Raw genomic sequence first — 27,559 nt, 5'->3', positions numbered from 1 at the left:
TTTAAGTGCTATTATTATTATCTGTATGTTAATAATGTAGAATGTAAAAATGTAGAGCACTGCTGAAAGTTGGACTATTTAATGAACATTTTGCAGATATTTTAAATGCTTTTATCTACTAAGAAATAAAGATAAAAATATTGATGACATTGGCCCTGTTTACAAGCTGGTATTAAGATGCGTTTTGGTCGATCGGATCACAAGTGGACGACGGAGACATTGGGCCCTATTTTAACGATCTGAAACGCAAGTATCAAACGCGAAACGCAAGTAACTTTGTGGGCGGGTCTCGGGCGCTGTTGCTATTATACCGGCGGGATAAATGACTCTTTCTCCCGACGCAAATCTAAAATGTGTTGGTCTGAAGTAGCTTCATTACTCATAGGTGTGGTTTGGGCATAACGTGAAATAAACCAATCAGAGCGTCATCTCACATTCCCTTTAAGAGCAGGCGCGCTTGTTCCATGGCGGTTTGCTATTATAACGGCGGATTTGCCAGACGCACGCCAGGAGCGGTTCACAGCCGAGGAGACCGACGTTCTCGTCAGGGCCGTAAAACACAGAGAAGTGACATTGGGGATGGAGAAACACACCCAGATTAGCTTCGGTTAAACAGGCGTATAATAATTTGGGTAAATGTGTAAGCTAGATTTATGCCTATTTTTTCACATCTTCATGGACACAACAAGATGTTCCCTTGTGTGGAATATTGTTCCTTGTAATAATGTATGGTTTTCTAAAAATGAGATCTTTTTTTCAGATCTTTTGATAAAATGGACAAAATAATTTGCGCAATATACATATGAACATGACCGGAGACAACGGAAAAACATACGGAGAGCATCAGCTTTAGTTTCTGCTCTGACAGACGCAAGACCAGCTGAACGCTGTGAGTGTGTGTTAGAAATCAGGAATGGAGAGAGAACATTGTGATTGGTGCGTTTTTAATCTTCAGCCGAAGTTTAAATCCCGTCTGTCTAGCGCGCTTCCCATAATGTGTAAGCCCGTTTACACCTGTGTTTAGTGGCATCCACTTGTGACCCGATTGACCAAGGCAAGTTTATTTATATAGCACATTTCATACACTATGGCCATTCAAAGTGCTTTACAGAAATGAATTAGAATAATCACAAAATAAAAGCAAGGAAAATGAAAACAGTTATAAAATAAATTTAAACAGATATACTGTATGATACAGTTATAAAAAGCCAAATGACTAAAACGTATCTTAATACCAGCTGTAAACAGGGCCATTGATGAACTTTATTGCGAGGTGTATACAAATATTTATCCAATAGAATGGTCTCTAAAATGAGAATGTGCCTTTTGTCAGAACACTGGAAAAGACTGTAGGCAAGCCCTATTTGTGTACATGTGTAGTATACTCTGCTATACTATGGAAAGATCCAAACAGAAAAACGGCACTTCAAATACCCAGATGATGCACCAAATGGTGTGAATGTCACGGGCATTTGAGAAAATACAATGATATACAATCCATAAAAAACCCTTCTAGGGCCGTGAGTCAAACAGGCACACCGAGTCTCGATCCGATCGGCCTCTGTTAATCTTGTCCGACAGCCGCTCGAACTGTATTGGTCAGCGGCGGCCATGTTTTTCGAGATAGGCGAATGTCCTCATAGACTATTGCGCCACCTTGGACAAAGAAACTGCATGCCAGTTTTTAAAGTCAATCGGACTGACTGTTGCGCAGCGTAGCTATAGCCATTTTTGTTTTATTTTTCTTATTTTATAGCGCCACCAAGTGGCCAATTGCCCAATAAATAGGTGTACAGAGTTTGGTGAAATTATATCATTCCATTCAAGAGGGATATCCATTTTAGTGAAAGTGGCAACGCACACTTTGAATGTTTTGGTGCGGTCGTGAATCGATATTTCGACAATTCCGAATAATTATTGACAATCAGACTCCAGAGAATCTTCCTGCACTGGTTTGGTTCCGATGGGCAGAAAGTCCAAGGACTAGTTTTGGTTTGATTGGGGCGAGCCTTGGTGACGTTATAGATGGGGTGGGTTTTACCATCCCTCAAAGTTTCAAGTCTCTACAACTCACACTTTTAGGGGAGAATGCTGATCCTTGGATATTCAGGTTACGGTAAATGCAAGATTTTATTGTTTGAGTTGAGTTTTTTAACATTTCCAAATTGGCACCATTCCTTTAAAATCTATTGAAAGTACCTCACAACCAATGGTTGCCAGTCAGCTTAACTTGTCCTCAACCTGGAGTTCCTTGATCAAGCTCATCCAGGTCACTAATGACTGATGGTCCACCTAATCGAACACCTAAACCAACTTGGACTAGCTAATGACCATACATGACTATGTTGGACCAGCTTGAAACCATTTAAACCAGCTAAAGGGGTTTTAACAAGGTGAATATTGCTGATAGAGGTGCAAGGTATAACAGTGATTCATCCACTAAATCCTGTAACTTTAATGCATTAATGAAAAGATTAAAGTCCTATTCATTAGAGAGATAAGTGCGCCAAACTAAAGATAAGATAAGATGATAAGATGTCAAAATAGGATGCGATTGAAGACTTGCCGACCCCGACCATCATAAAAGCCAACAAACAAATGACACAAGTCAAAGGATCACTATTTGCCTTGTAGAGCATCAAACATTCATTCACAGAGAGCGTCTCTGCTTTAATCCATGCTCTGTGTGAAGGATTTATGAATAATTCAGTATCCCATGACAAGTAAAGCTAGAAACATTCTCATCCCAGCCCAGTAACCAAGGAGACCGGCAGATCGACCCTTCTGTGAAACCACACAGCAAACCTTCTTGTCTGTCAAGAGAAAGAATTCCTTTAAAATCATTTACTATTTCAGCCACATTCCCACGATCCACTATAGACAAGCAGTTCACTAACAAATCTTAACTGGTCAGTCTAGAAAACCTGCATGATTTGTCTGGTAAGGCTGGTAAACTAGTTACTGGTTAAGCTAGTTAAAGAGCTAGATTGCAATGACTTAACCAATTGGTGATTGGCTCTTTTATTTAGAAGGCGGGGCTTATTTTACGTTGCACTTTTTTCCCATTCATAGTAATATGAGTGCAGCGTCTTTGGTGAGACTTAGACTTCTGCTAGTGAAGTATGTCTAAGAATAAATACGTTTATGTGTGAATTCTGTACTAACATAACATCACACCTACTTATATGTGAATTTTTTGGTAAATGATTGAAACAAATGTTGTTTTTAGCACAACACACTGTAAACCATGCGATTTCAGAACAAACACATTCATTCAAAACACAGAAAGACGAAAATGAGCGTCTTCTGAAAGAGCAAATCAAAATATCCAACTCTATTTACAAAAACTCAGCTGTACTTACAGAAAGAGAATGTAATGAAGCACTGTTGTTTTGTTTTTATAAATATCCATGTGTACAAGTGCAATGTCATTTCACCAATTTACTTATGTAATTACAATGTATGTCACCTACTTGTACAACAAGTGTACCTAACAAATAGACGACTTATACTACACTTACACTTGTTTAGTTGTTTCCCTCTACTAATGCCTTATGAAGGTTTTCATTCATTATCACAGTGGATTTTGGCTTTCTCGCTTATGGTTTACAGACAAATGTGTTTAGGTAGTTTCTTTGAGTTGCTAAATGCTAAATGAAATGCAGGAATTTATGTCATTATTTTCTGTAAGGCTTCTTTTAAAAAATATCTTGTGTAAAGGCCTACATAAATAAAATCTTATACAGACTTGTAGAATTGATTTGATCGTTTCTCTGCAGCTCTCAAGGGCAGAAAACAAAGTCATGAGAATAGAGTAGTGTACAGCAGCAGTTTCTGCAGTGCTTTATTAATCATGCTGACTTACAGCTCGAGGGAGGACAGGAATGTCACAGTTCGCAGGTTAAAGTCCCCCTGGGGTGAAAATCCAGCGTTTAATGTTGTTTATGTGTCTATGTGGTGTTTTTAATCTGCTTTAAGACAAACCATGTGTAAATTCATAAGTCGACAGCATTGCTGAGTATTTCCTCCTTAAAACTGCAGTGAACCAAAGACAGTCTCAAACACACGCTTTGAAATCGCTGGTGTTTCTGACGTCACAAACTACCTTGTAACCAATCAGATCAATGTGTGATCGTCAACCAGTGGATCTCTGAGCTGAGTGAGTGAGTGGATGCGGGGCTCATTTGCATATTCATAGAACCGCGCATACTAAATGAGGCAAGGGTGTCGAGTTACATTCAAGATATTTTAAGGCATTTTAAACATTTAAATATGTCATTTTGGTGATCAAAGATGAGTTTTAAGGGACACGATTGTTGACTACAAGGGGACTTTAAGAGGCAACACTATAAACACACAATGACACAGACACACATACTCATTTAATAATTAGTTTTGTCAGTGATACATGGTTCTGCTCTCCATGGATCTGGTTCCCTCTCATAGGTTCACTTGATGCTACATCAGTAACTGACTCTATAGAAACACCCTCCAGGTGTGACGATTGGCTAAAGCCTGTGTAGAATCATGCCAGTTCATTGACTGATGGCGTATCAGAATCACAGCGACTCAAAAGGACCCGTGCCATCACTCCTCAGATTTCTCTTCTTCGGGAAGACTGGTTATCTGCCCATGCTAGGGTCCTGAGGATCTGACGTTGAGGATATGGGAGAGCGAGCCAACAGATTTTTCCCTTTCTCTCTTGCTCTCGCTGGATGACGTGCAGCGTATCCGTTGACCATCTGTGTCCGAGCCGGAAAACTCTTCGGCGTTGTTGATCTCCTTATGTCCCGTCACTGCCGGTGGTCGTCCCAGACACTCTTCCCCAAGCGGACAGGAAATCTCTAGCTTGTTGTTTCACGTGTCATGAACAAGTTAAAGCTGGACTTGCATGAGCCGGCCAGATTTCAAGGTCCTGGAAACAACCCTTTTTGGCACGGATTACTATCCCTGCTGCCTCTGTCTTCTCCACAGTTTCAGGCAGTTAAAGAGACGCTTGCTGCTTATTTATCTCCGTCTTTAGCTCCTACATTGCCATCGAAGCCCTGCTGTGTGACTTTGGCCTTGATTGACAAGTCATTGATCGTTGCAAACCATCGTTGTGCTGCAGATGTAGGTGATCTCCTCAAGGGATATGGTGCTTTGTACCACCAAACACACAGCTCTTACACATGAGTGCTCCTGTTTCTCAGTCAAGGCTTTTCAACAATGCTGTAGTTGACAAGTGAGACAAGCCGGCTTCCCCTGAACACTGGGATCCGCTGACCAGCAGGCCTGGAGGGCCGTTCCTGATTAAATGGTAGTGAAACTGAGGGCAGAAGCAGATTTGCCTTTACCCTTGCGGTCCTTTAGACTCTGTTCTGTCAGTACCACTGTGTTTGCATTTTAGGCAGTTTCTGTCTGACTTGTGTTTGACTGTGTGTCTTGAACAACATTCTTCTCATTCATACTCCATGCGTCAATGCCTTCACAATCCACAAGTTTATAAAGGGCTTTCAGATTCCAACGGAGTGATAATAAACCCTCAGAAAAGTGTTGTGTTGCCAGTATTTGTGTGAGTGAATCTGAATTCATGCACATGTTCTCACTTGTGATTAGGGTTGGGCATCGAGAACCGGTTCCAACTTGGAACCGTTTAAAAAATAACGATGCCATTGGTTTTCGATTCCGATCATCGGTTCCAAACGCGCAAGTTTTGGTTTCCATAGTGGCCGCCGGATTTCCGGAAGTGCTTGCCGCGCCCGCTTGTTCTGTTGCAGCCATGGAGCACGGTACGCGCCACTCAAAAGTGTGGCTTTATTTCACCTTAAAAAGCCTGGGTTAGTAGTGCTAACCAACGTTAGTAACGTTACCTCGTCACAATCAGGTAAGTGATTGTAGTGTAACAAAGCGCTTGACCAAATTGCTAATTGTGGTGAACAATAACGTTACTGAAATTATTTTATACATATTATAAATCAGTTTTTTGGTCTGGTGCAGAGGCATTCTTAATTTTCTCCCACATGGGCTGCAGCTCCCAAAACTAAAACTAAAACTCATTATTGAATCAAAATAATCAAAATAAAATAAAATTGAAATATTTTTCATTCTAAAAATACAATTTGTGGAACCTCTGTGAAATGAGCCTGTGACATGTTTTGATGTCAAAGAATCAAAATCTTTGATGCCCTCAAAGAATCGGAATCGAGAATCGAAAAGAACCGAAATTGAAAGAAAGAATCGGAATCGGAATCAGAATCGTTCAGATCAAAACGATGCCCAACCCTACTTGTGATCTACTCATATATAGTCCAAGAAGGTTTACAGGGCCTCCATTTAAACCACTCGAGTCAGCCTCAGATTTTCAGATGGTTTTGTTGTTGGCCTTGACATCTTTTAAGAGGATTGTAAATTTCCATTATAGATTTTGCTCCCGGTCTAGTGAAGGTTTTGTTGCGTCACCTACCTATGGTTTCTTCCATTTTATTTCGTGCTCAAGTTGTGGTGTTTGCGGTCGTTTTCACCCTGTCCTCCTCCATATAGAGCTCGGTCAAATCTGATCAGCCATTGCTTGTTTTAGTGGCCGCTGATATAAATCAAATGATGTTGCATTGGTCGAAAGAAGTGGTTTCTCTTGCTAATGACTAGCGTGGGTTACCTTCACACACTTTTTGTCTGATTTGTTTTAATATCGAGGTAGACTTGACTCCTGGTTTCCACTGTTTGAACAGGTGTCAGTTCATATTCTTCTATCAGTCTGTGCATGGGCTGATCCATTGGCATTCAGCTTGTAGAATGGCACTGTGATATAGTATTACATTAGCATCAGCTATTGATTAGCATCAGCATATAAATATAAATGGGATTGTCTTGGTTCTGTATGTAACCCAAGTACTGCTATAATTCCTTTGTAGAAAGATCTAAGTAGTGTGGACCTCATATGTGGCTGAACAAAATCTATTTTAACCTAAACGTTTAGCTTTGGGTAAAGTAAAAGCATTGAAATGGCACATCTTTCTGCTGGAATTCTGTGGGTGTCGCGTCTGTTCTGACCGCTCTCCTACAAGATTAAATCAACGGCACGACTCAATTCATCTTCTGCTTTCTATCTCTGTCTGGCTCACTCTCTCCTCTCCTATTAATACCTCATAAACTAAGAGCGAGGTGAAGCAGATTCAGCAATAGCTGTTCGATCCCCATAACTGACACTAATTGCTTTGTAAAATATTGTGCAACATGCAGCCAAACAAGTGCAACAGAGGTTTAGTCTTTCCAGTATCTCATCTGACTGAAATCTGAACAATGTGACATTTACGTTTATGCATTTGGCAGACGCTTTTATCCAAAGCGACTTACATTGGATTTCAAGGTACACATTTACATTCTTATCAGTTCTTGCTTTCCCAGGGAATTGAACCCATGACCATGGCGTTGCAAGCGCCAACGCTCTACTATTTGAGGTCCAGGAAAGACATTTTCAATGTGAAAATGCTGCTGGGAATGACTTAAATGAAAAGGTCTGTATTCACAAAATATTAATAGTCCAACAAATTAAACACCAAACTAAAATTGGCCAGCCTACAAAATAGGCTCCATGAAAGATACTCTGCGATATCTAAATAACATGACAAAACATACAGTATGGAAATTAAGAATTGACCCTCGCTTTTAACATGCTGACTGTCAAATGTGTGTCGTCAGTAAGCCAATAGCTGTATACCTAGCATACTTATCTACTGTAACTTGACAGCTTCAGTTTTAATACCACTCACATTCATATAAAGGTCATGCCAGGATTATAGTTGCCATGGAAACAGCCTTTTTTAAAACCTTGCAACAAAAAAAGAATAAAAAATCCATGTAATCTGCTAAGCACAACGACTGCGCTGATATTACTGTAGTGTGGATGACTTCATTGGTAGTTTATGAAATAGTTTATAAAACTGACATCAATGCACAGACATACTTTTTTAAATTACAACACGCTGCAGTCCGTGGTTTTTCTCCTCTGTCGCCATCTCTGTTCAAAATCTGCTATTGCAGGTGTTCGCGGAATTATCAACAGTACGTGGGTTGTGCGTCGGCTCGGCACAGCGCGGATGAACACAATGTTTTGAGGAGAATGTGCGGCTGTCAGTCGCCGCCGGTGTGAATCCTGTCATTCGCAATGACAGATTCTACTTTTTGGAAGTATGACCAACATAAGAATCTTCACCGGAAAATGTAATCTGAACAAGTAACATCCACTTCTGTTCCGACCAACTCAGGGGTAAAAAGCATTGCATTAAATCTCGCCGATTAAATCTAACGATTGCTTATCTTATGCAAATTATACTTTTTTCTCAAATTGTTAATGTTAACAACATCAGCATTGTGTGACTACATTTAATGCCCTTCCGATATTTGTCCTTGTTTTCGCATGAGCCGGTTGAGGTCTGTCTTTTTCTCCCAAGTCCGAAGTCTTTCGCGTTTGTTCGGGTGAATCTCCAGTTGGTGATTGTCATTGAACCTTTCTGGATCCGCCATCAAATTTATTTGAATTATATCAAGTGCTGTGAGAAAAGGCTATAAATCTCCAGCATCCTCACACTCAATAAAGCCTACTAGCCGAAACTCTTCTTTATGTGGACAGATGTGTCTTTATGTGGACAGATGTGTCTTTACGTGGACAGATGTGACGTAATGATGCAAAGACATGCTCGAATTTCCCGCGGAAATCCACCAGTACCACTGGAATTAAAAACATTATTACAAGCTTACCGTTTTGAATCGAGCTACGGCAAGCAGAGAGTTCTGGACACTGGCTGGTTATGTACTTGCTCAAACATTTATTTTGGATAATTTTTAACCCAAAAAAGCTACGGACTGCAGCTTTAACCAAACTAAACTAAACAGAACTGAACCACAGAGAATTGGTGTTTTTCGGGACGTCTGGTCACCCTAATTCATGCTCGCCTTGCTCTTTCAGCATCCCTCCATCTGTGTAACTCCACTAACATCATTTCAGTATCTCGTGTCCACACTTATCTTCCACTATAATCCCTGGAGTTTACATCAGAGCTTGAGTTAAACCCGAGCCGCTGAACACACCCGGCCAAATAAGTTTAACCACAATACATTAAAGATTACCAATATGTACAAATGAACTTGAGAAATATTATTAGGGTACAAAGTGATATAAGAATACAGTCATCAGTTTGCCAAAAATAACTTTCTGATAGGCATTTACAGATGGTCGGGAGCAGGTGTCTTATTTTTCCGAACCAGCGAATATCTTGAAAACATGAACACTTTTATGATTCCAAAAATGAACGTCAGAACAGCTTTCCACAAGATTTACACACACATTCATTCTGATCATGTCTGATAAATGAGGCGTAATCTACGCATATTTTTTTATGCTCTTGTTTCAAGAATAAGGCCTGAAGAGAGAAATGTCCAACATAATGGCAAAAAAGCATATGACATTTTCTAACCCTCACGATGTTCCAAATATGTATGAATTTCTTTGATATGTGAAACATATATGAAGTTATTTTCAATAATGTTTGTCACCAAATAGATCTGAGACACCATTGACTTCCATAGTATTTATTTCCACACTAATCAGTCAGTGGGATCCATAAACTGTCTGGTTACCGACATTCTTCAAAATATCTTCCTTAGTGTTCAGCAGAAGAAAGAAATTAATACATGTTTGGAACAACTTGAGGGTTATTAAATGATGACAGGATTTTAATTTTTTGGGGGGGGTGAAAAATCTCATGATCCACTATATCATAGGCACTTAAAAAACACAACGAACCAAGATTTATAGTTTCCCTTAGAATTTATTGATCTGTAGATTATTTAAACCTGAGACTAATCTTTCAGGGAAATGTCACATTCAGCTTTGGAGTGAAATGGATAATGTACATCAATGTTAGTCAACAAACTTCACGTCTGCTCATAATACAGCAGAAACACTTTGCAAAAAGCTCCATCGCTGAAACGACGCAAGAGAGCTAAGTACGTGTCCAAAAACATGAAATCTTACCAGCGAGTCCAAGCTTTCGCTCTGACCTGGTTGAAAGTTTGGAGGAATATCATCTAGTGCAGGATCTTCGACTCTGTGTGCCTTACGCATCGCTGCATTGCCCATGGCGGATATACAAAGAAATCCTGAAACGATCAATTAAGACTAATCCTTTGGGTTCCCATTTCTGGGCCCAACAGTGAAGCACCACACTATCCTGAAAGGTTATCAGGAAAACCAGTCCATAACCAGTGCAGTGAACTCCTTGGTGCCAACGCTTCTCCTTCACTGATAATTTGAGCCCCGGCTATTTTTACACCCGTCCGGCCAGCTATGCATGCATGTCAGTGGAGGAATGATTGGGATGTGGGAACATGGAGGATGGCATGGCCCAAACAGGGAGACATGGTGGGATATTACAGAACCCAGTGCGCCAATGGCCACCAATGATCATGCCAACAGAAGAGGCTCCATCCAATGAGCATTGAGCAAACATGGCGATTTGAGTATTGGTGACGTCAGATGAGAGTGAGTACGTTCAAGGTTATTAGGTGACATTACACTGCAAAAAATGCCTTTCTTGTCTTGTTTCCAGTCCAAATATCTACAAATTCTTAAATCAAGATGCATTTACTAAAGTAGTAAAATGCCATTAGATATTATGTCTTGTTTTCTGTGGGAAAAAATCCAAATGAAGTGAGTTTTTGCTTAAAACAAGCAAAAATATCTGCCAATGATGTGAGAAAAATACACGTAATTCAAACGGAAACAAGATTCTTTTTCTAACACCATTGGCAGATCAATTTGCTTGTTTTAAAACAAGAAAACAAGGTTTTCCCTAGAAAACAAGACATAATATCTTATGGCATTTTACTACTTTAGTAAATGCATCTTGATTTAAGAATTGTTAGATATTTAGACTGGAAACGAGACAAAAATACTGAGTAAGAAAAGCATTTTTTTTTTTTTTTTGCAATGTACTGTAAGCTACTCAGTATTAATGACTTTTTATAGAGGTTTCGTGGAAAAAAGTTGTGTAACATCACACTGACAATTGTGCTGTAATGATATTTGCTTGTTAGTGTCATGTTAAGAATTGTTATCAAGAATTCCCAGTGCAATTATGTTTGTATTGATGAATGTATTGATTTAACCTTCATGATCAATAATACAATTCATTTGTCATTCTTTTCCTTGTCCTTTGAGTTGTCGTTTCTTGTAGCGTGTGTGTGTGTGTGTGTGTGTGTGTGTGTGTGTGTGTGTGTGTGTGTGTGTGTGTGTGTGTGTGTGTGTGTGTGTGATGTTTAACACAGAGGCAAACGCCCTTGTTCTCTCATGAGCTGTCATTCAATAAACTCGAACAAAAGACCTTCTCTTCACGACACAATAACTGTTTTGGCTAAAATATTTCTCATTCAATTAAATATTTTAGCATGGCTTTAACAAAGAGCCCATTCAAAGGTCTCATCTACTTTAGTGCTATTTTAGTACCACAATCGTGATGTCAAAATACAATACCTTTAGTCTCCTTCTGTTCCTTACATAAAGCTACTGTATGAATTACATGCAGCACGAGTCGTGTGGAATACTTTATAAAGCATTTTTTGTTATTTCTGCGCATCCTCTCTAGGGTCGCGGGAGGTCCATCGCAGGGCTTTTTTGCTAATGTTATTACATATACAACTTCATAATCTTTACTAAGAATCTCTTTAACCTCTACTGTCTTTACTTTCTCATTGTTTGACAGTTTAAATGTCTATTAAGAAGACTTATATCTCAAAATTTGATTAAGTATAGCAGTTTTGCACTAAGCATCATAAAACTTTGATAAAAATGACACCAAAGCCACAAAATACACACAGAGCCTCCCTTTATCATGCACTACGCCTCTCCACTATAAGCAAACATCTTGTTCCTGTACTGAGAGGATTTTATTTCAATGTTCCCCTTGCTACATCCAAATTAGAGGACATAATCTTTTGGTAGACAGATAACAAACTCCATTAATCTGTAGTAAACCATATGGCAGAGGGAGCGGGGGGGTGGGTGGGGTCACTTAAAAAAGAGCTGCTCACTCCTGTTGTGGGGGAACAAGACCGCTTTGGCCAGCAGCCATATCACCCTGTAGCCCAAGACTGGTTGCCCACTGAAGCTAAGCAGGGCTGAGCCTGGTTAGTACCTGGATGGGAGACCTCCTGAGAAAACCAGGTTGCTGCTGGAAGAGGTGTTAGTGAGGCCAGCAGGGGGCGCTCACCCTGTGGTCTGTGTAGGTCCTAACGCCCCAGTGTAGTGATGGGGACACTATACTGTCAAAGAGCACCGTCCTTCGGAAGAGATGTTAAACCGAGGTCCTGACTCTCTGTGGTCATTAAAAATCCCAGGATGTCCTTCGAAAAAGAGTAGGGGTTTAACCCCGGCATCCTGGCCAAATTTGACCCTTGGCCTCTGTCTATCATGGCCTCCTAATCATCCCCATATACTGATTGGCTTCATCACTGTCTCCTCTCCACCAGTAAGCTGGTGTGTGGTGGGCGTTCTGGCGCAATATGGCTGCCGTCGCATCATCCTGGTGGATGCTACACATTGGTGGTTGTTGAGGAGATTCCCCCCTTCATGTAAAGCGCTTTGAGTACCTAGAAAAGCGCTATATAAATGTAACAAATTATAATTAATTATTATTTTTATTTATGCACACAACCGACACACCAGAACTCTTCAGCTGGTGACGCTGGTTCGAATGCGAGTAGAACCAGTCACAGTGGTGTCGTGACCCGGATGGGAGTGAGGTTTAGGCCTCAAGAGGAGCACTAGCGACTGACGCTAGAGGTTGTGGTTTTTAGTGACTTTGTAAACACACTCACTTCCCATGCCGTTGACACTGGTTTGAATCCCACTTGGAGCGGGTGTGAGTAGAACCAATAAAATTTGAGGTTTAGGGGGTGAGTGTAACTGAGGCCAGATAATAAAGAGTGATGGTAAACCTAACTCCCCTGGCCTCAAGAGGATGCTAGCAGTTGTGGTTTTTAGCGTCTTTGTTAACACACTCACTTTCCATGCCGGTGACGTTGGTTCGAATCCAGCTTGGAACAGGTGTGAGTAGAACCAGTCACAGTGGTGCCGTGACCCGGATGGGAGTGAGGTTTAGGCCTCAAGAGGAGCACTACCGACTGACGCTAGAGGTTGTGGTTTTTAGTGTCTTTGTAAACACGCCCACTTCCCACTTCCCTGGTTTCCAATCCGCTCGGAGTGGGTGTGAGTAGGACCAGTTACACTTGAATTTACCATAACACATTAAACTCAACTCACATTTTTTTTCTCAGAGTTTGCCAGTACAAAACTCATTGCCACAGTACTGGAGTGTTTTGAGTGATTGCAAGGAGTTGTTGTGGGTTGCTAAGGTATTCTTATTTATCATGGTTGCTAGGCTGGTTCTGGGCGGTTCCTAGGGCGTTGCTAGATGGTTGCTAGGGTGTTCTGGGTGGTTGTCCACTCTCACAACTCTATGATATTCTGGTTCTGTTCCCCTTCACTGTCAGTCTAAGGGATTTTTCACATTTTATTGGGAAATAAAGAAGTCAAAAGTCTAATTGCTTATAAAGTAATCGCATGAATCCTTAACAAGGAATCTCTACTTGAACAAGGGAAGAGGGATGGGGGTTGAATAAACAATATTTTCCATATAAAAGTGATATTTTATCTTAATATCATGCTAGTGTACAATGCATCAGGGCATTAACTGTTTGGCAGAACATAAACAGTGTCTGTGTAAACTCTATGCTAATAAAATGGACATACAGATATGAATTTAATAGCCCTGACATCATTATGGTTGTTTAAAATGTCACAACAACATCATTGATAGAAATGAAAGCTACATGGCAGTGATTCTCTCTATAACACGTCTACAGTACGGTACAGAAGTACAAAGAAATCAAACAAATAAACTGTCTGGGATTATGTTTCCATAGCAACTCAGACATCTGCACTGCAACACATATTAAAACACCAAACCAATGCATGAACGTCCTTGATGTTGCAGTACATCAGAAAGTCTAAACTGAAGATGTGCATTATTACCTCTGGACAGAGACAAATGAATATTCTAATCTCCTCTGCAATGTTATGTGGTCAATCATTTTGCTTAGTGCATTTTTTTAAGCAATACAATTTAAAATAAAGAAGACGAATAGTGAAGTATATGCCATTACCATCATCCCATAAATTATAAATAAAATCTACACATCCTTAGAAATCACAATATATAATATGCTAATAATCAAAAATTCATTCCTCCTGAACCACCGCACAAACTTTCAAATTGTGGATTTCAAAACCACACTATTTTATTTCAGTTTGAGTTCAAGACGAATACCATCAGCAGCGTCTAAAATTATATTTATCATTAACCAGTTATGGGAACTAAACAAATAACTGGCCATTTAGAGTTTCGACTATCTAAAACAAAAATATCAGAAATAAACCAGATTATCAAAGTCACAGCTTAGATTTAAATTGATTTATTATTATAAAATGTATAAAATCGTATACTAAAAAGAGTCATTTGAATACCTGTCAGTAAAAAAATTATCTATAGTTCACTCAGAAATTAATGTTTAATATTAAACTTGTCACAGATTAGGTGGACAGGCTGTCACTTCATAAAGTGATCAGCTGGTGTCCTCACAACTGTCCCAAATATCATGTCATGATGACTAAATTATAATACAATTATCATACCTTCAGCGTCAGTATGGAGAATATTCATCATTGAAATCAATGGGTTTTACCTCAATAAAGATGCTAAAAGTCACATGATCATTTATCAGTGGCGGATGAAGCAAATCAAGTACTTGAGTAAAAGTACAGATACTACACAAATTATGGACAGTCATAACCTAAATATGGTTTTCATTTCAGTAGCCAATTCTGCGTTAGTAACCTACTCAAGCTCCAGCGATATCGTTCTCGTTTTAACCGGATCACTGAATCAGTGAGTTGCTGATTCAAGAACAGCTGCAATCGGATCATTCCGAGTCGCGAGTGAATCATTCAGTAAGAACCACTTCAACTGGTTCATTAGAAAGAATCAGCTCGTTCGCGAACCGGACATCGCTATTGATTCTTGATTCGCAGTTTCTTCAGTTGATATAACGAGGAACGATGTGTTTTTATGAAATGTAGTGAAGTAAAAAGTATGATATTATGTTTTAGAATGTAGTGAAGTAAATGTTTCCCAAAATAAAAACACTCTAAAAAAGTACTAATACTTGAAACATGACCTCGCGATTCGAATAAAAAAATAAATTCTCGGTTTTGAATCAAATCTCGACTCAATATATGCATAGATTTGATTAGTTTACCGTTTTGTGTTAATTTTCTTAAAAATCTGAATTAATTGTAAACCTTGACATTTATTATGTTTTTAGTCAACCCAATATTATGCAATTTAAACGCCACAGATTTCATTGGTCAAGAGAAGTTCAGACTTCATGGATGCGACATTATTGTTAAGATAAAGAGTTATTATTTGTTTCAGCACTGTGTTTGCAGATCAATCAGCAGAACATAAAGCAAAAATGACAGAGTACTTCACACTATTTCACTTTCCTCAGCACTGTGAGGTAAAACACTCCTGCATTAGGCTATCGATTATGCTGATTGCAGTTTCGGAAAAAAACACCACTAATCCTTTTTACAACTTGCCTGAAGTGTTTATGAGGCAGTTTGACCGATTACTATCGCCATACGCATTTCATCAAGACCTGTACAGTAGACATCTCAAGGACTTCAGTCATGTTATATAAAATATATTACTGCAGTTATGGACATAAGCGTTCCCATTAGGTTTTGTTAAAACGGCATGTTTTATAACACCCGAAAAGAGTGTTTTTAAAAGGCCAGTGATTATTCATAGAGCGAACACACTCACACATGAAGATGCCTGTGACCCCTGCGCTTTACCATATTCACACTGCATGACACACACACATTTCTCTTTACGACACAAACATGGAGACATATGGTGCCTTACACAACAACACAACACTGGGTGGATGACAGGAGCATTTTAAAGATGCGAAAGCATAATCAATACACACAGTGATTGATTATTACTGGATAATAGAACGGCAGTGCAGATTCACTCTAAAAACTGCTGGGTTGTTTTAACCCAACTTTGGGTCAAATATGGACAAACCCATCAGTTGGGTTACATTTTTTAATTACATTTTTAACCCAACGTTTGTGTTTGTCCATATTTGACCCAAAGTTAAAACAACCCAGCAGTTTTTAGAGTAACTACAGTATTAATAAAAATAAAAGGTAATGACATTGTGTTTGGGTGTAACATCACACCCTGGAAGGACTCCATGCATCAGAGGTGTATAAAGACAAACTATAGGCGACATTGAATCTATTTAAACCGTTCGTATAAAGCACATAATCAAGAGTGCATCCGTGTAGAGGCTGTAATGCTAGTGTCCTTAATTTCTCTTTACGACACAAACATGGAGACATATGGTGCCTTACACAACAACACAACACTGGGTGGATGACTGGAGCATTTTAAAGATGCGAAAGCATAATCCATACACACAGGGATTGATTATTACTGGATGCTGTGCAATAACACACCAGTGCAGATTCACTCTAACAAATGCTGGGTTGTTTTAACCCAACATTGGGTCGAATATGGACAAACCCATCAGTTGGGTTACATTTTTAAAATTAACATTTTTAACCCAATGTTTGTGTTTGTCCATATTTGACCCAAAGTTGGGTTAAAACAACCCAGTATTTATATATAACTACAGTATTAATAAATATGAACGGTAATGACATTGTGTTTGGGTGTAACATCACACCCTGGAAGGACACCACACATCAGACAAGCTATAGGCGACATTGAATCTATTGAAACCGTTTGTAAAAGCTCTACATAATCGACACACAGGAGCGCATCCCTCTGTCCTTCTCTTCAGGTCCTGAGACTCGGATGCTGGCGGATGGTTGATGGATGTTGGATGAGAGGATGGAGAAAGGCCAGTGTTCCTCTAAGGTGAGATGTGAAATGCCGACGCCTGCTTTACCTTTCGCTTGCGCTCGGCTCTTTCCCTCGAGCGCCTTCGCTTCTCACGGGCTTTCTCCAACGCTTTCAGATCGGGAGCCTGCTCCATCTCCCCTCGGGCCTTCTTGATGCTCGCTGCGGCGTGCGCCATGGCAACAGTCCCGTAATATCAGACCCGATCGGCAGAAACGATGAAGAAACGGTGACTTTCAGTGATTTCGCAGTCACAGCTCTGGAAGTGCGCAGAGAAGACGAGAGAGAACTGAAGAGACGAGGCAGCCTCCTCCTTCTCCCGCTCGCTCGCCGGGAAACTACATTTAAGGTGTGAGTGTGTGTGAGTGTGTGTGAGAGAGAGAGAGAGAGAGAAGGGGTGGGGGAAGTATATAAGCTCTGGATGAAATAATCAGAGGTAAACAGAAGAGGGAAGTAGGACAGACCATCCCCCGCGCGTCCTCCAGCTAACGTTAGCCGCTTAGCTCAATCAGTCGGTAGATTTCCTACCCAATCCTGTGTCTTATTCGGGAATCTCTGAGGAGACGAGATGATGGAAGGGTGTGGTTTAACTGGTTTCGTACTGTACTGTTCACTGTTGAGCGAATGGACTCAGACATGCGAGAGAAACAGGAGGGGGAGATTAAAGATTAAAGACACGTTTCTGTCTGGTCTTCTACACTGGTGCAGTCCGACTGTGTGTGTGGGAATACTGCAAACACTCAGTGTTACACACACACACACACACACACACTCATTATTTATACTCAACAACCTTTTAAAAATAAGAGGGATCATTAAAACTGCATTAATGTTTTTTACTGAAGATGCATAAGTATCTGTTATGTCTAGGGGTGTAAGAATATCACGTATATCACAATATAAAAATGCGTATTGTGGATAGTAACAATATTTATTGTGTATTCATCCAAAATAATAATTACTGTGTGAGAAAAAAATTGAAGTTTTCAGAGTTTTAGTGTCTGTATTACATTTAACTACTATATATAATGTTGAATATAATGAATAAATTCATTATAAATTCATTATTGGTCAATAATTCCAAATGTCTGATGTTACCAGTATAAAGTGGCCTACATTATTTTACACATATCTAGTCAGTGAAAGAGTGCAAACATATTCATCTAAAATAATTCTGTATTTTCAGCTTCAGAATCATGAATATTGTTATTCTGGCGTCTCTATTGTCCTGTGCTTTGGGTTTCAGCACCAAGTCCAAGACTATTCATTTACACACACAATGATAAACCAAATTTAGCATTTTAATCAACAGTTTACCATGTGTCTTAGAGTATCGCACTAATATCATATCGTGAGTTCAGTATCGAGATATGTATCGAATCGTGACATGAGGGTCTCGTTACACCTCTAGTTATGTCCCATTGATTTCTGAGAGCAGGGCTAAATAATAATAATAATAATAATAATTGTCAGCCATTATCAGGGTTCAAGCGCTTTAAAGCTTTGCGAACCTGCAAACATCTATTTTCTGTAATTTCATGTGACTTAACATACAAATATTATGTCTTTGAAACCTTTTTAACAGTTATAGCGCCACCTATGGCTCGATCTCTGATCTCCATAAAAGTTTGCGTCGCATATTTTCACCAAATTTCACAAAGTTCTGAGTTTTCGTTCAGGATTTATTTATATACACTATACACTTGGCCACACCCGTTTCCTAAACGATTCTGTTATAGCTATCGTATCCAAATGCCAAAGTTCAAGCTTTTCCTAAAAATGTTTGACCTCGAGAGTCCAGAGAATTGTCCTGCTGTGGTTTTATTGAGATTGAGCGATAAAGCTAAGGCTAGTTTGCCCAAAGTAAGTTTTTCAAATAATCTCCAATATTTAATGAACGATTTGATTGACAGCGGTGGTTGCTCAGTTGCTCAGATTGCTTACGGTATGAATATCGTGTGCATGTGTGAAAAATCATGTAATGTATAGTAATTTACATGCTTGAAAAACGCGATGGCGCCCCCCGGTGGCCAACTTCTTTTGAATTTCTCACAATCCTCTAGGGCCGTGCTTTTCGAGATTTTTTTTTTTCAGCGAATTTAGACAATCCCGACACCTTGGACAAAGACACCGCATGCCAGTTTTCAAGTCAATGGGACTGACTGTGGCGTAGCTATAGTCGTTTTTGTGGGTTTTTTACATTTGATAGCACCACCAAGTGGCCAGTCACCACGTCGTTTTTCACTAGACCACAGACTCAAACACAGATGTACCGAGTTCAGTGATGTTATCTTATTCTGCTCAGGAGGGAAAGAGCTGTTTTAGGAACAGTGGCCACGCCCACTTCAAGTGTTTTGGCGTCCCGTCGCAGACGTGAATGGAAATTTCGACTTGTTTTTGATTATTATTGACAACCACAGTCCAGAAAATCTTTCTGCACTGGTTTAGTTCTGAAGGGGTGAAAAACGAGTTTGCAATCCAGCCTTCGAATCCGAGACGTGCATTTTGTTCGTCTTGCGCCAAAGACGGAAAGAGTGATTTCATACTTTTGGCCGCTGTAGCGCCCCCATCAGGCTGATTGGGACGAGCTTTGGTGCCGTTATAGACAGGGGTGGGTCCTACAATCCCTCAAAGTTTCACGTCGCTATGAATTACGGTTTGGTCACTATTAGGGAAGAATGCTGATCTTTGTCAATCAATTACAATTGGGTTTCAGCGCTGCGTTCTTGAGCCTCTAATGATGATAATAGCAGTTTTTATGGTCTGTTGGTTCTTTTCTCTTTTTTTTTTTATGATAAACACTAATATGTCCCTACGTATAACCTATCCCACAATCAAGGTGGGATGTGAGACTAATATGTAATTTTGAATTTTGTACATGAATTTATTGTAATTTTCTAAAAAAGAAATGCTATTATAATAGGGGAGAACAGGACACTTTATTCATTTATTTTTTGAGTTTGTGTGAATCGGGTTCAGCGTACATCTTTTGTCCATATCAATTTCACTGTCTGGTATAAATATGTAGGCTTGTTTTATTAATGCAGTGTATATTATTTGAAAAAAATGAATTGTGGTGTTGTAACGTGAGGGAACACATCTGAGTTCATCCAAAACTATACTAAATCAACTAAAATATGTTGTCAATAAAAGACAATTCTTAACATTTTATTAACACTAAAAAACAACTCAACACTGATGTATAATATCAATGTACTAGCGGTATGGGCACCATTTTAATATTTCTTGGGACTAAACTGGCCCACTTTTTAGTTCATAAAAGTAGACTTTTAAGTGTACTTTAGTAGTCAATGTTGATGTACACAGCTAGTTTATTTATAGCACACTTTAATACACTTCTTTTTGTTTGTAAGGTTTTAAATAAACATCTAAAATTGGGCAAAAATGAAGCATTTGCTATTGTTAAATGAATGTTCAGTGATATCTTTTTAAAGTTTATCTACATAATGTTAATATGGCAACTAGTAAATTAATATAAACTTTTACAGCTAGTGTTTCCCCTTATATACTACGCCTGAATCCTCTATATTTGTTTGATAAAGCTCAGTTATGATGTGAGACTAATGGTATTGCAAACGTGTCTCGTGTTACAGATCTCCCCTTTAATAAAACTAAACGGTTAGACTTTATTTTAAGGTGTCATTGTTACAGTGTAATTATACATTTAAGTACTGAGTAATAATAATTAACTACATGTACTTACTATAGGGTTAGGATTAGGGTGAGGGTTTGGTTTAGGGTTAATTGCATGTAATTATGCATAATTTATAGTTATTACTACAGTAATACATGTAACATATGTAACAATGACACTGTAAAATAAAGTGTTACCAACTAATCTATAGCAAATTAGATGCTTCCAAAATAGCTGAAACTATTTATTTCTAAATAATTATTTCTACTTGACTTCTGTACCGACCAGCACAACACAGCACAGCACAACACAACACAACACAACACAACACAACACAACACAACACAACACAACACAACACAACACTGGCTCCGCTATTATTGAAGCATTATTGGTGATTTGTGTCCCAGAAACAGACTTTGACTGTGGATTAGAGTTGAGTTTAGACTATAAACACGTTATTACGGCTCCATCTGCTGGTTATCTGTCATCTTCAACCTCTAGTTCAACAGAAACGCTTGTGAACAGTGTTTCAATAACAATTTCTAATAATATTGTTATCAAAGAGTTTTCCATTACCTTCCCAGTCATACTGTACTTACTATATAAGGACAAATATTCCTCATATATTATTATCACTGCAGGATTGTGAGGGTTTTTACTCTTCAAAACAACTCACAGAGCAACATATGGCTGATGAGATATTAGATAAGAGGGAAAAACTAATTTTCAAAGACTATTTAAGATTTTACTAATGTCCATGATACAAAATATTTAAATGTTCCATGTTCTGTGGGGATTTATACACTTGTCATATAAAATGTCTGAGCCACACAAATGCATTGGCGTGTGTGAATTGCATCTCCCGCTCCGCCCCGCAGCGTGGGTATAAACACAGAAGCGGATGCATGCACCACTTGTCTTTCCCCTGTGTGCTCCGGCACTGGTGATGGGTCCCATTTCCTGAAAGAGCAACACAGGTGAGTTTGCATCTTTAAAAAAAAAAGAAGAAAAAAAGATGCCTTTCCACCTGTGCGTTTCTGGATGCGATCGTTCCCTGTCCTCCCAAATGGATGGTCACAATGGTTGTATCACGTGTGTATGTGTGTATACAGCACGTTGAGGCAGCTTTTGTGGATGGTTCATGTTCCCATTGCGAGGATATGACTATCGCGGTGTTGAGATCGAGACTCGCCTTCATGCGTGAAGTTGGAGTCCCCATTACCACGCCCCGCTACGGCGCCGTGTGGGATGGGTGATCAGAGGATCATAGTGAGGCTTACCCGCCCGGTTACCAATCCCTGTGGGCCCCTCACTCCTCTATCACATTGCAGCCGGTGGAGCCCCTTTGAGCGCGCTGGTCCCTCTGTAATGGACCGACCAGCCGTTTCATTTGGGGCTTCTCCAGAGGACAGGATGCCGATTGCAGCATTGGAGGGTGAGCTGACCTCTGGAAATGATGAATCGGCTGTGTTATCTCCCTCTGGGAGTGTAACGTTGCCCGAGCCAGATCCAGAAACATCAGCTACGCTGAATCGGGCCGCCAAGGCTGTCGGGCTCGAGTGAAATCCTTCACCGTGTCCCGAACAGTCTTGGTTGGATGATTGGTATCTTGGGACTAGGCTTGGGTATCGAGTATCGAGTATCGACTGGAACCGGGACTAGCTTTGTGATTTTCCCGGAATCGTTCAAAAGTTTAAATTTCGATTCCTAGTTTCGATTCACAGTCCGCCGACCGGAAGAAGAAACCGCTGTCTAAGTCATTTCTAGCCCTATTCTGAACTGAAGTAACTACATAATCGATTTCAAACTGCCAAATGTTAACTTGCTGACACTTTAGTTAAACATTTGTAACGTACACACGGCATGGTAAATGCGTGTACTAGCACAGGTGTAAGCGTATATTTATGCTAAACTGCGAACCAATACATTTTATGAGACGCTGTGTGAGTTGCCTTATTAACTCACACAGCATCTCATACAATTTATTCAGAGCAAACAACCCTGACGTTAAACCTTAAAAACGTTTTCTTATTCTTCGGTATCTTGCAAGTTGCAACCCTATTCTCTCGTCCTCTGCTCGTCCGTTTGAAAACTGCGCGCGATGCCGGCGAACGTAAAAAAAAAAAAATATTCATGAAAACACATTTACACATGCAGAGCTGCCAACTCTCACGCATTTACCGTGAGACACACGCAATTGAGACTTTTCACACGCTCTCACGCCACACATCCATTTTCTCACGCACAATAAAATCGCGAAGCAATGAGGACACGGAGACCGACAGACTAGACAGAGCAGTTACTTTATGATATAGGCTACAAAAAAATCTCAGCTCTCAGATTCTGTCAATTTTATTACGAAATTCAAACAATAAATACCGTTTTGGCGCTTGTAAATGTGACGTGACAGATCCCTACTAGCAGCTAATAGTAAAAAAACACGAACACTGTTGAAATATACAGTAGGCTACAACTTACCTAAATGTATATTCCTCATACATAATATCGATCAATCAGTGTTTTTTATCAGCGTGAAGAGGTCAATAACATAGCTGGAGAACAATTATGTCATATTTACCTCAGGAAAGCCATTTAATGAACATATAGGCTATAGCACATAGTTGGCAAGAAAAAAAGAGCTATAGAGAGTATTTTGCTAAATATGTGTACTATATGACATATTTATTATATTTGTACTTATATCATTAAATAAAGTTGTTATTATAATTTAAAAAACGCATTATATTTAATTTAAAACCTTAAATAATACTGCCAGCTGATAAGGCTGTATGTTTACAGCATTAGGTGAGTTGTTTTTTTCTTGAGAAAAATTAACGCCTATCTTGAGTACCTAATATTTATCCAAATGAGTCAATATTAAATCAAATCACAATAACTGAATTGAAATGAAATAATAAAAAAGCGTAGCTTACCAGAAATGGTACCATGTAAACATTGTAACATGTTGTCACTAAACCTAATAAAATTCAGTTTAGTTACTAAAATGCTAGTGACAATCACAATACAATACACTTATTGTGATGCAAATTTTTTTATATTTCAATTGATGGAGAAGGTCAGACTATTTCCTTCAGAAAGACCGTTGGTTAGCTAGCTCATTTAAAATGTCCTAAAAAAGTTGTTTAAAATAGATTTGATATTTATATTGTTGTTGAAAACAGCCCTGTGAGAAATTCATAGTAAATTTCATAAAAAGTAAAAAGTTCATAGAATTAAAATTGATCTAAACTTTTTTGACCCTGCCTCTTAAAAGAATCGGAATCGAGAATCGTTAGGAACCGGAATCGAAACAAGGAATCGGAATCGGAATCGTTCAAATTCAAACGATACCCAACCCTACTTGGGACGGGCCGCGCTGGTTCTCAGCTCGCCGCCCAAGTGCCTTTCTTTCCCAAAGCATGGAGAGCTTACAAAGTAGTGGACAGCACCTTTCTCTGCCAGAAACTACCTGAATAGCTTTCCCCCCTTACTACCCTTGACAGAGGAGTGGTGAAGGGTTGCGAGGCTTTACTTCCAATGGAGTGGTCTGGCGCGACACAGGTGCACCTGTGTCCGGTGGCCGCTGCCTTTTGGACGGGGCCCCCTCGTCTCCCCCCTAAGACCTGTGAGTTCTCGCCCGTTCTGACGGGCAGAGCTTACAAAGCCTGTGGGCAAACCACCTCCTCTTGCGTGTCATGGCGCTGCTCGGTTCGGTTCCTGGTCTCCCCAATTTCCCAGGTTGGGCTGGTCTGCAATGCAGCGGAGAACTGTGCCCAACAGTTTTCTGCCGCCCAAGCGCAGACAGAGGCCATCCGACACATCCTGCCCCGGCGGCCCGCCGCTGGTGGCAGTTCCTCCGCCCGCTCGTCGCCGAGGGCATTCTCCTTGCCGCCGCTCCCGCTGGGCCTCCGCAGCAGCCTCCAGCCAGGCCTCAGCATGGAGCCGGCCGCAGTAGGGACGCCCAACCTGTTTCAGGCGCTGCCAAGCCAGGTGGCAAGCGACAGCGAAAGCATTCCTGAGTGGGCTGCTCAGGGATGGAGGAGGATGCTCTTGGAGTTGGTCACCGATCCACTTCCTCCCCCTGGGTGAGGGCCGGGTGGAGTCTTTGTTTGTGTGTGTGTGTCTGTTCCACCGCTGGCTTCCAAAAAAAAAAAAGAAAAAGTGGAGCAAGCGGTACCCACACCTCAAAGAAAGAGCAAATTCCTCTGTTCTACCCTTCAAGTGCTCATAGCCAGTTAGATCCTCAGGTTAACTGGGAAAGAGTAAACTCGTCCACGGGCTGAGGATCTCTTTTCTAGTTCTCTAGTTCTCGCATCTCTGAAAAAGAGTGTGTGGATGGTTAGTGTTGTATAGAAGTGAGAAAGGGTCCCACTGAAACTCTTCAAAGGCTCCTGGGGAATATGGTAGATGCAGCCCCTCGGTTTCCTTCATATGAAGACCGCTTCAGCACTGACTTCACGGCCGAGTCCCGAGGTGGCCGTGGTAGAGTGGAGACTCCGTCCCCAGGTGGCACAGCTGTTAGGGACCACTTCGGGGCCGCACAGTTGCATATGTTACCCCTCCGGACTCGTCCCTCCGCCAGTTGTTTCTTCTCCTGAGTGGATATCCCTCGACACAGAAAAAACTCTGGCCACAGCTGGCCCCGGGGCCCCCGCAGAAATGCGTTCCCCAGTGAGCCTTCTTGCACACAACTGTGCTAAAGTCAGGAGGAGATGGAGCAGGTCTTGCTAGTTGCCACTTATTGGCCCAACCAGACCTCTCCTCTTGACAGCCCTTCCTGACTCCTTCCTCTGAGTACATTCTCAGAGATGGGGCATGATGGCACCTGCGTTTAGACCTTGGAGAGTTCCAGGTCTGGTTCTAAAAAGAATGGGACACGGAGGTTCTGGTTACTACCACAAGTTTTTATGCCGTACAGACCATCACTTCTGTGAGAGCACCTTCAAAAGAGGCACGCTCTCCCTTAGAAGTGGAACCTATTCGTTGAATTGAGTCTTTCCTCCGTGAGGAGATCCCGAAGGTGTTTGATCGCTTCAGTGCTTCTTCCTGCTAATGGTCGGAGTGAGGGCTGTCTCCTCCACCTCAAAATGTTGTTGCCTCTGTATTGACGCACATCATGATGCAGTGCATCCCCTCTTTACCCTCTTGGGACTTATCTCTGGTGCTACTGCACTGCAGGGATCCCCCTTGTGCCCTGCAGGCAGTGAGTTAAAAATCTTGTTTTTAAAGAAACAGTTCTCCTGCTTGTTTGGTCTCTATCTAGAGGTTAGGGACTTGCACGCATTTCCGGTCAACATATCGTGCCTGGAATTCGGGCCGGCTAACTCTCATGAGATCTGAGACCCCAGCCTGGATATGTGCCCAAGGTTCCTACCTCTCCTACGGGACCAGGTGGTGAGCCTGCAAGCGCTGCCCCGGAGGAGGCAGACCCAGCCCTGGCTTTTCTCTGTCCGTCCGCTCCATTGCGGTTATACGTGCTCAAAATGCAAAGCCTGGACCTCAGACCAGCTCTTGTCTGTTACGGAGATCAGCAGAAGGGAAGGCTGTTTCCAAGCAAAGGTTGGCCCACTACATGTGGTTGCCTTCATCTTGGTGAGAAAGTTTCCCAAGATGCACGTGCCCACCTGGCTGGTGAGCTCCTCCTAAGTGAGAGTATTGCTCAGAGTGCCTCGCTGAACAGATGTTAAATAGAGTTGGGGGCTGGGCGACACCCATCACGTTCACTAGAGAACTAGCCTATGTGTCGAACCGTTGCTTCCCGTGGGCTCCCTTCACATGAAGCCAGTTTCACTGTAAGCCCGGTTCGAAGTGTCAGCTCACTGCGCCATTCCCCTCCTATGGATTGGATACGTGCGCAATTCTTGCTCCAGTAGAGTTCCCCTTATTAGCTGAACCCTGTCGAGTTCCTCCATACCCTTCGGCAACGGACGTGGCGGAACGTCAGAAGCCAGGCCTGTCACTCGTATGCACTAGTGGAATCTGTGTTAGGCTGGGTCCATATGTTGTGATCCCTACGGCGATCCCATATGTGTATTCTTCCACGGTACGACTTCCTTCCATTGGTAAGCGTCCCTTCCTTCCATTGATAGGGTACGCTTCCCGGTGGTCCTGTGGAACAGCAGTGACTTCCCTGGCCTAAGCCCTGTCCTATCTCCGCCTCAAAAGACTGCGGGGGCATCAGGATGCTTCTGTCTATGCGCTGGAAGGTGGCAGCACTAGTGGCGTTTTAATAGGGTTCCCAATCAGTCGACACATCGACTACATCGGACGTGAGCGACTGAAAGGGAACGTCTCGGTTACGTATGTAACCCTCGTTCCCTGAAGGAGGGAACGGAGACGTAGTCCCGTCGCCACTATTGCTGCACCGCCGCTGACTCCGGGCTCCGTTCGGCTCCTCAGCGAAAAACAAGTGGTGCGAGCATTCGCTTCCATGTTTATACTCCCGCGCGGCGGGGCGGAACGTGTGATGCAATTCACGCACACCAATCTGCATTGGCTCGTTTTTAACAATACTCGAAGATGACTGGCTCCCTAAGCGTGATCCCAATCAGTCGACACGTTGACTACGTCTCCGTTCCCTCCTTCAGGGAACGAGGGTTATATCTGTATCCGAGGCGTTTCTCCCATCAATAACAGCACAATAGTTTAACACAACACAATCGTCTTTAACGAAGAAACAAAACAAGCTACAATTACAAACAGCTTTTTTGTAATGGGGGGGGGGGGGGGGTGTAAGTGTATTTTAGCTATTTGAGTGTGTGTTTTTGAGTGACAGTCGGGACACACAGGGTTGACTCACAGATTACTCTAGTGATGCCATCTGTCTTCTTACACACACACACACACACACACACACACTCTCTCTCTC

The 27,559-nt window shown here is 41.2% G+C and overlaps 2 protein-coding genes across 42 annotated transcripts in view; one reads left to right on the top strand and one right to left on the bottom strand.

Annotated features, from left to right (window-relative positions):
• The window catches only part of LOC309488793 (uncharacterized protein), a gene marked incomplete at its 3' end in the record, with an annotated part of 264,286 nt that overhangs the window by 41,435 nt on the left and 195,292 nt on the right, over positions 1-27,559 (top strand). The gene's annotated exons all lie outside the window — the stretch shown is intronic.
• Positions 1-27,559, bottom strand: part of ank2b (ankyrin 2b, neuronal) — a 191,860-nt gene that overhangs the window by 98,624 nt on the left and 65,677 nt on the right. For 16 of the 41 annotated variants that reach the window (XM_082160833.1, XM_082160849.1, XM_082160850.1 and 13 more), the window contains exon 1: positions 17,083-17,567. The exons of 2 other annotated variants lie outside the window; for them this stretch is intronic. In XM_082160833.1, the coding sequence (XP_082016959.1) occupies positions 17,083-17,211 (129 nt within the window). In that variant the 5' untranslated portion in view covers positions 17,212-17,567. Of the gene's footprint in view, positions 1-10,015; positions 10,362-17,082; positions 17,569-27,559 lie in introns of those variants that run through there. 23 more of the 41 variants (XM_082160851.1, XM_082160854.1, XM_082160852.1 and 20 more) reach the window with 7 other exon arrangements.

Source organism: Leuciscus leuciscus (genome assembly GCF_965113295.1).
Source record: "Leuciscus leuciscus genome assembly, chromosome: 2".
Lineage (NCBI taxonomy): Eukaryota > Metazoa > Chordata > Actinopteri > Cypriniformes > Leuciscidae > Leuciscus > Leuciscus leuciscus.
Note: the sequence above shows the minus strand (reverse complement) of the source record. Positions and strands in the feature narration are given on the sequence as shown.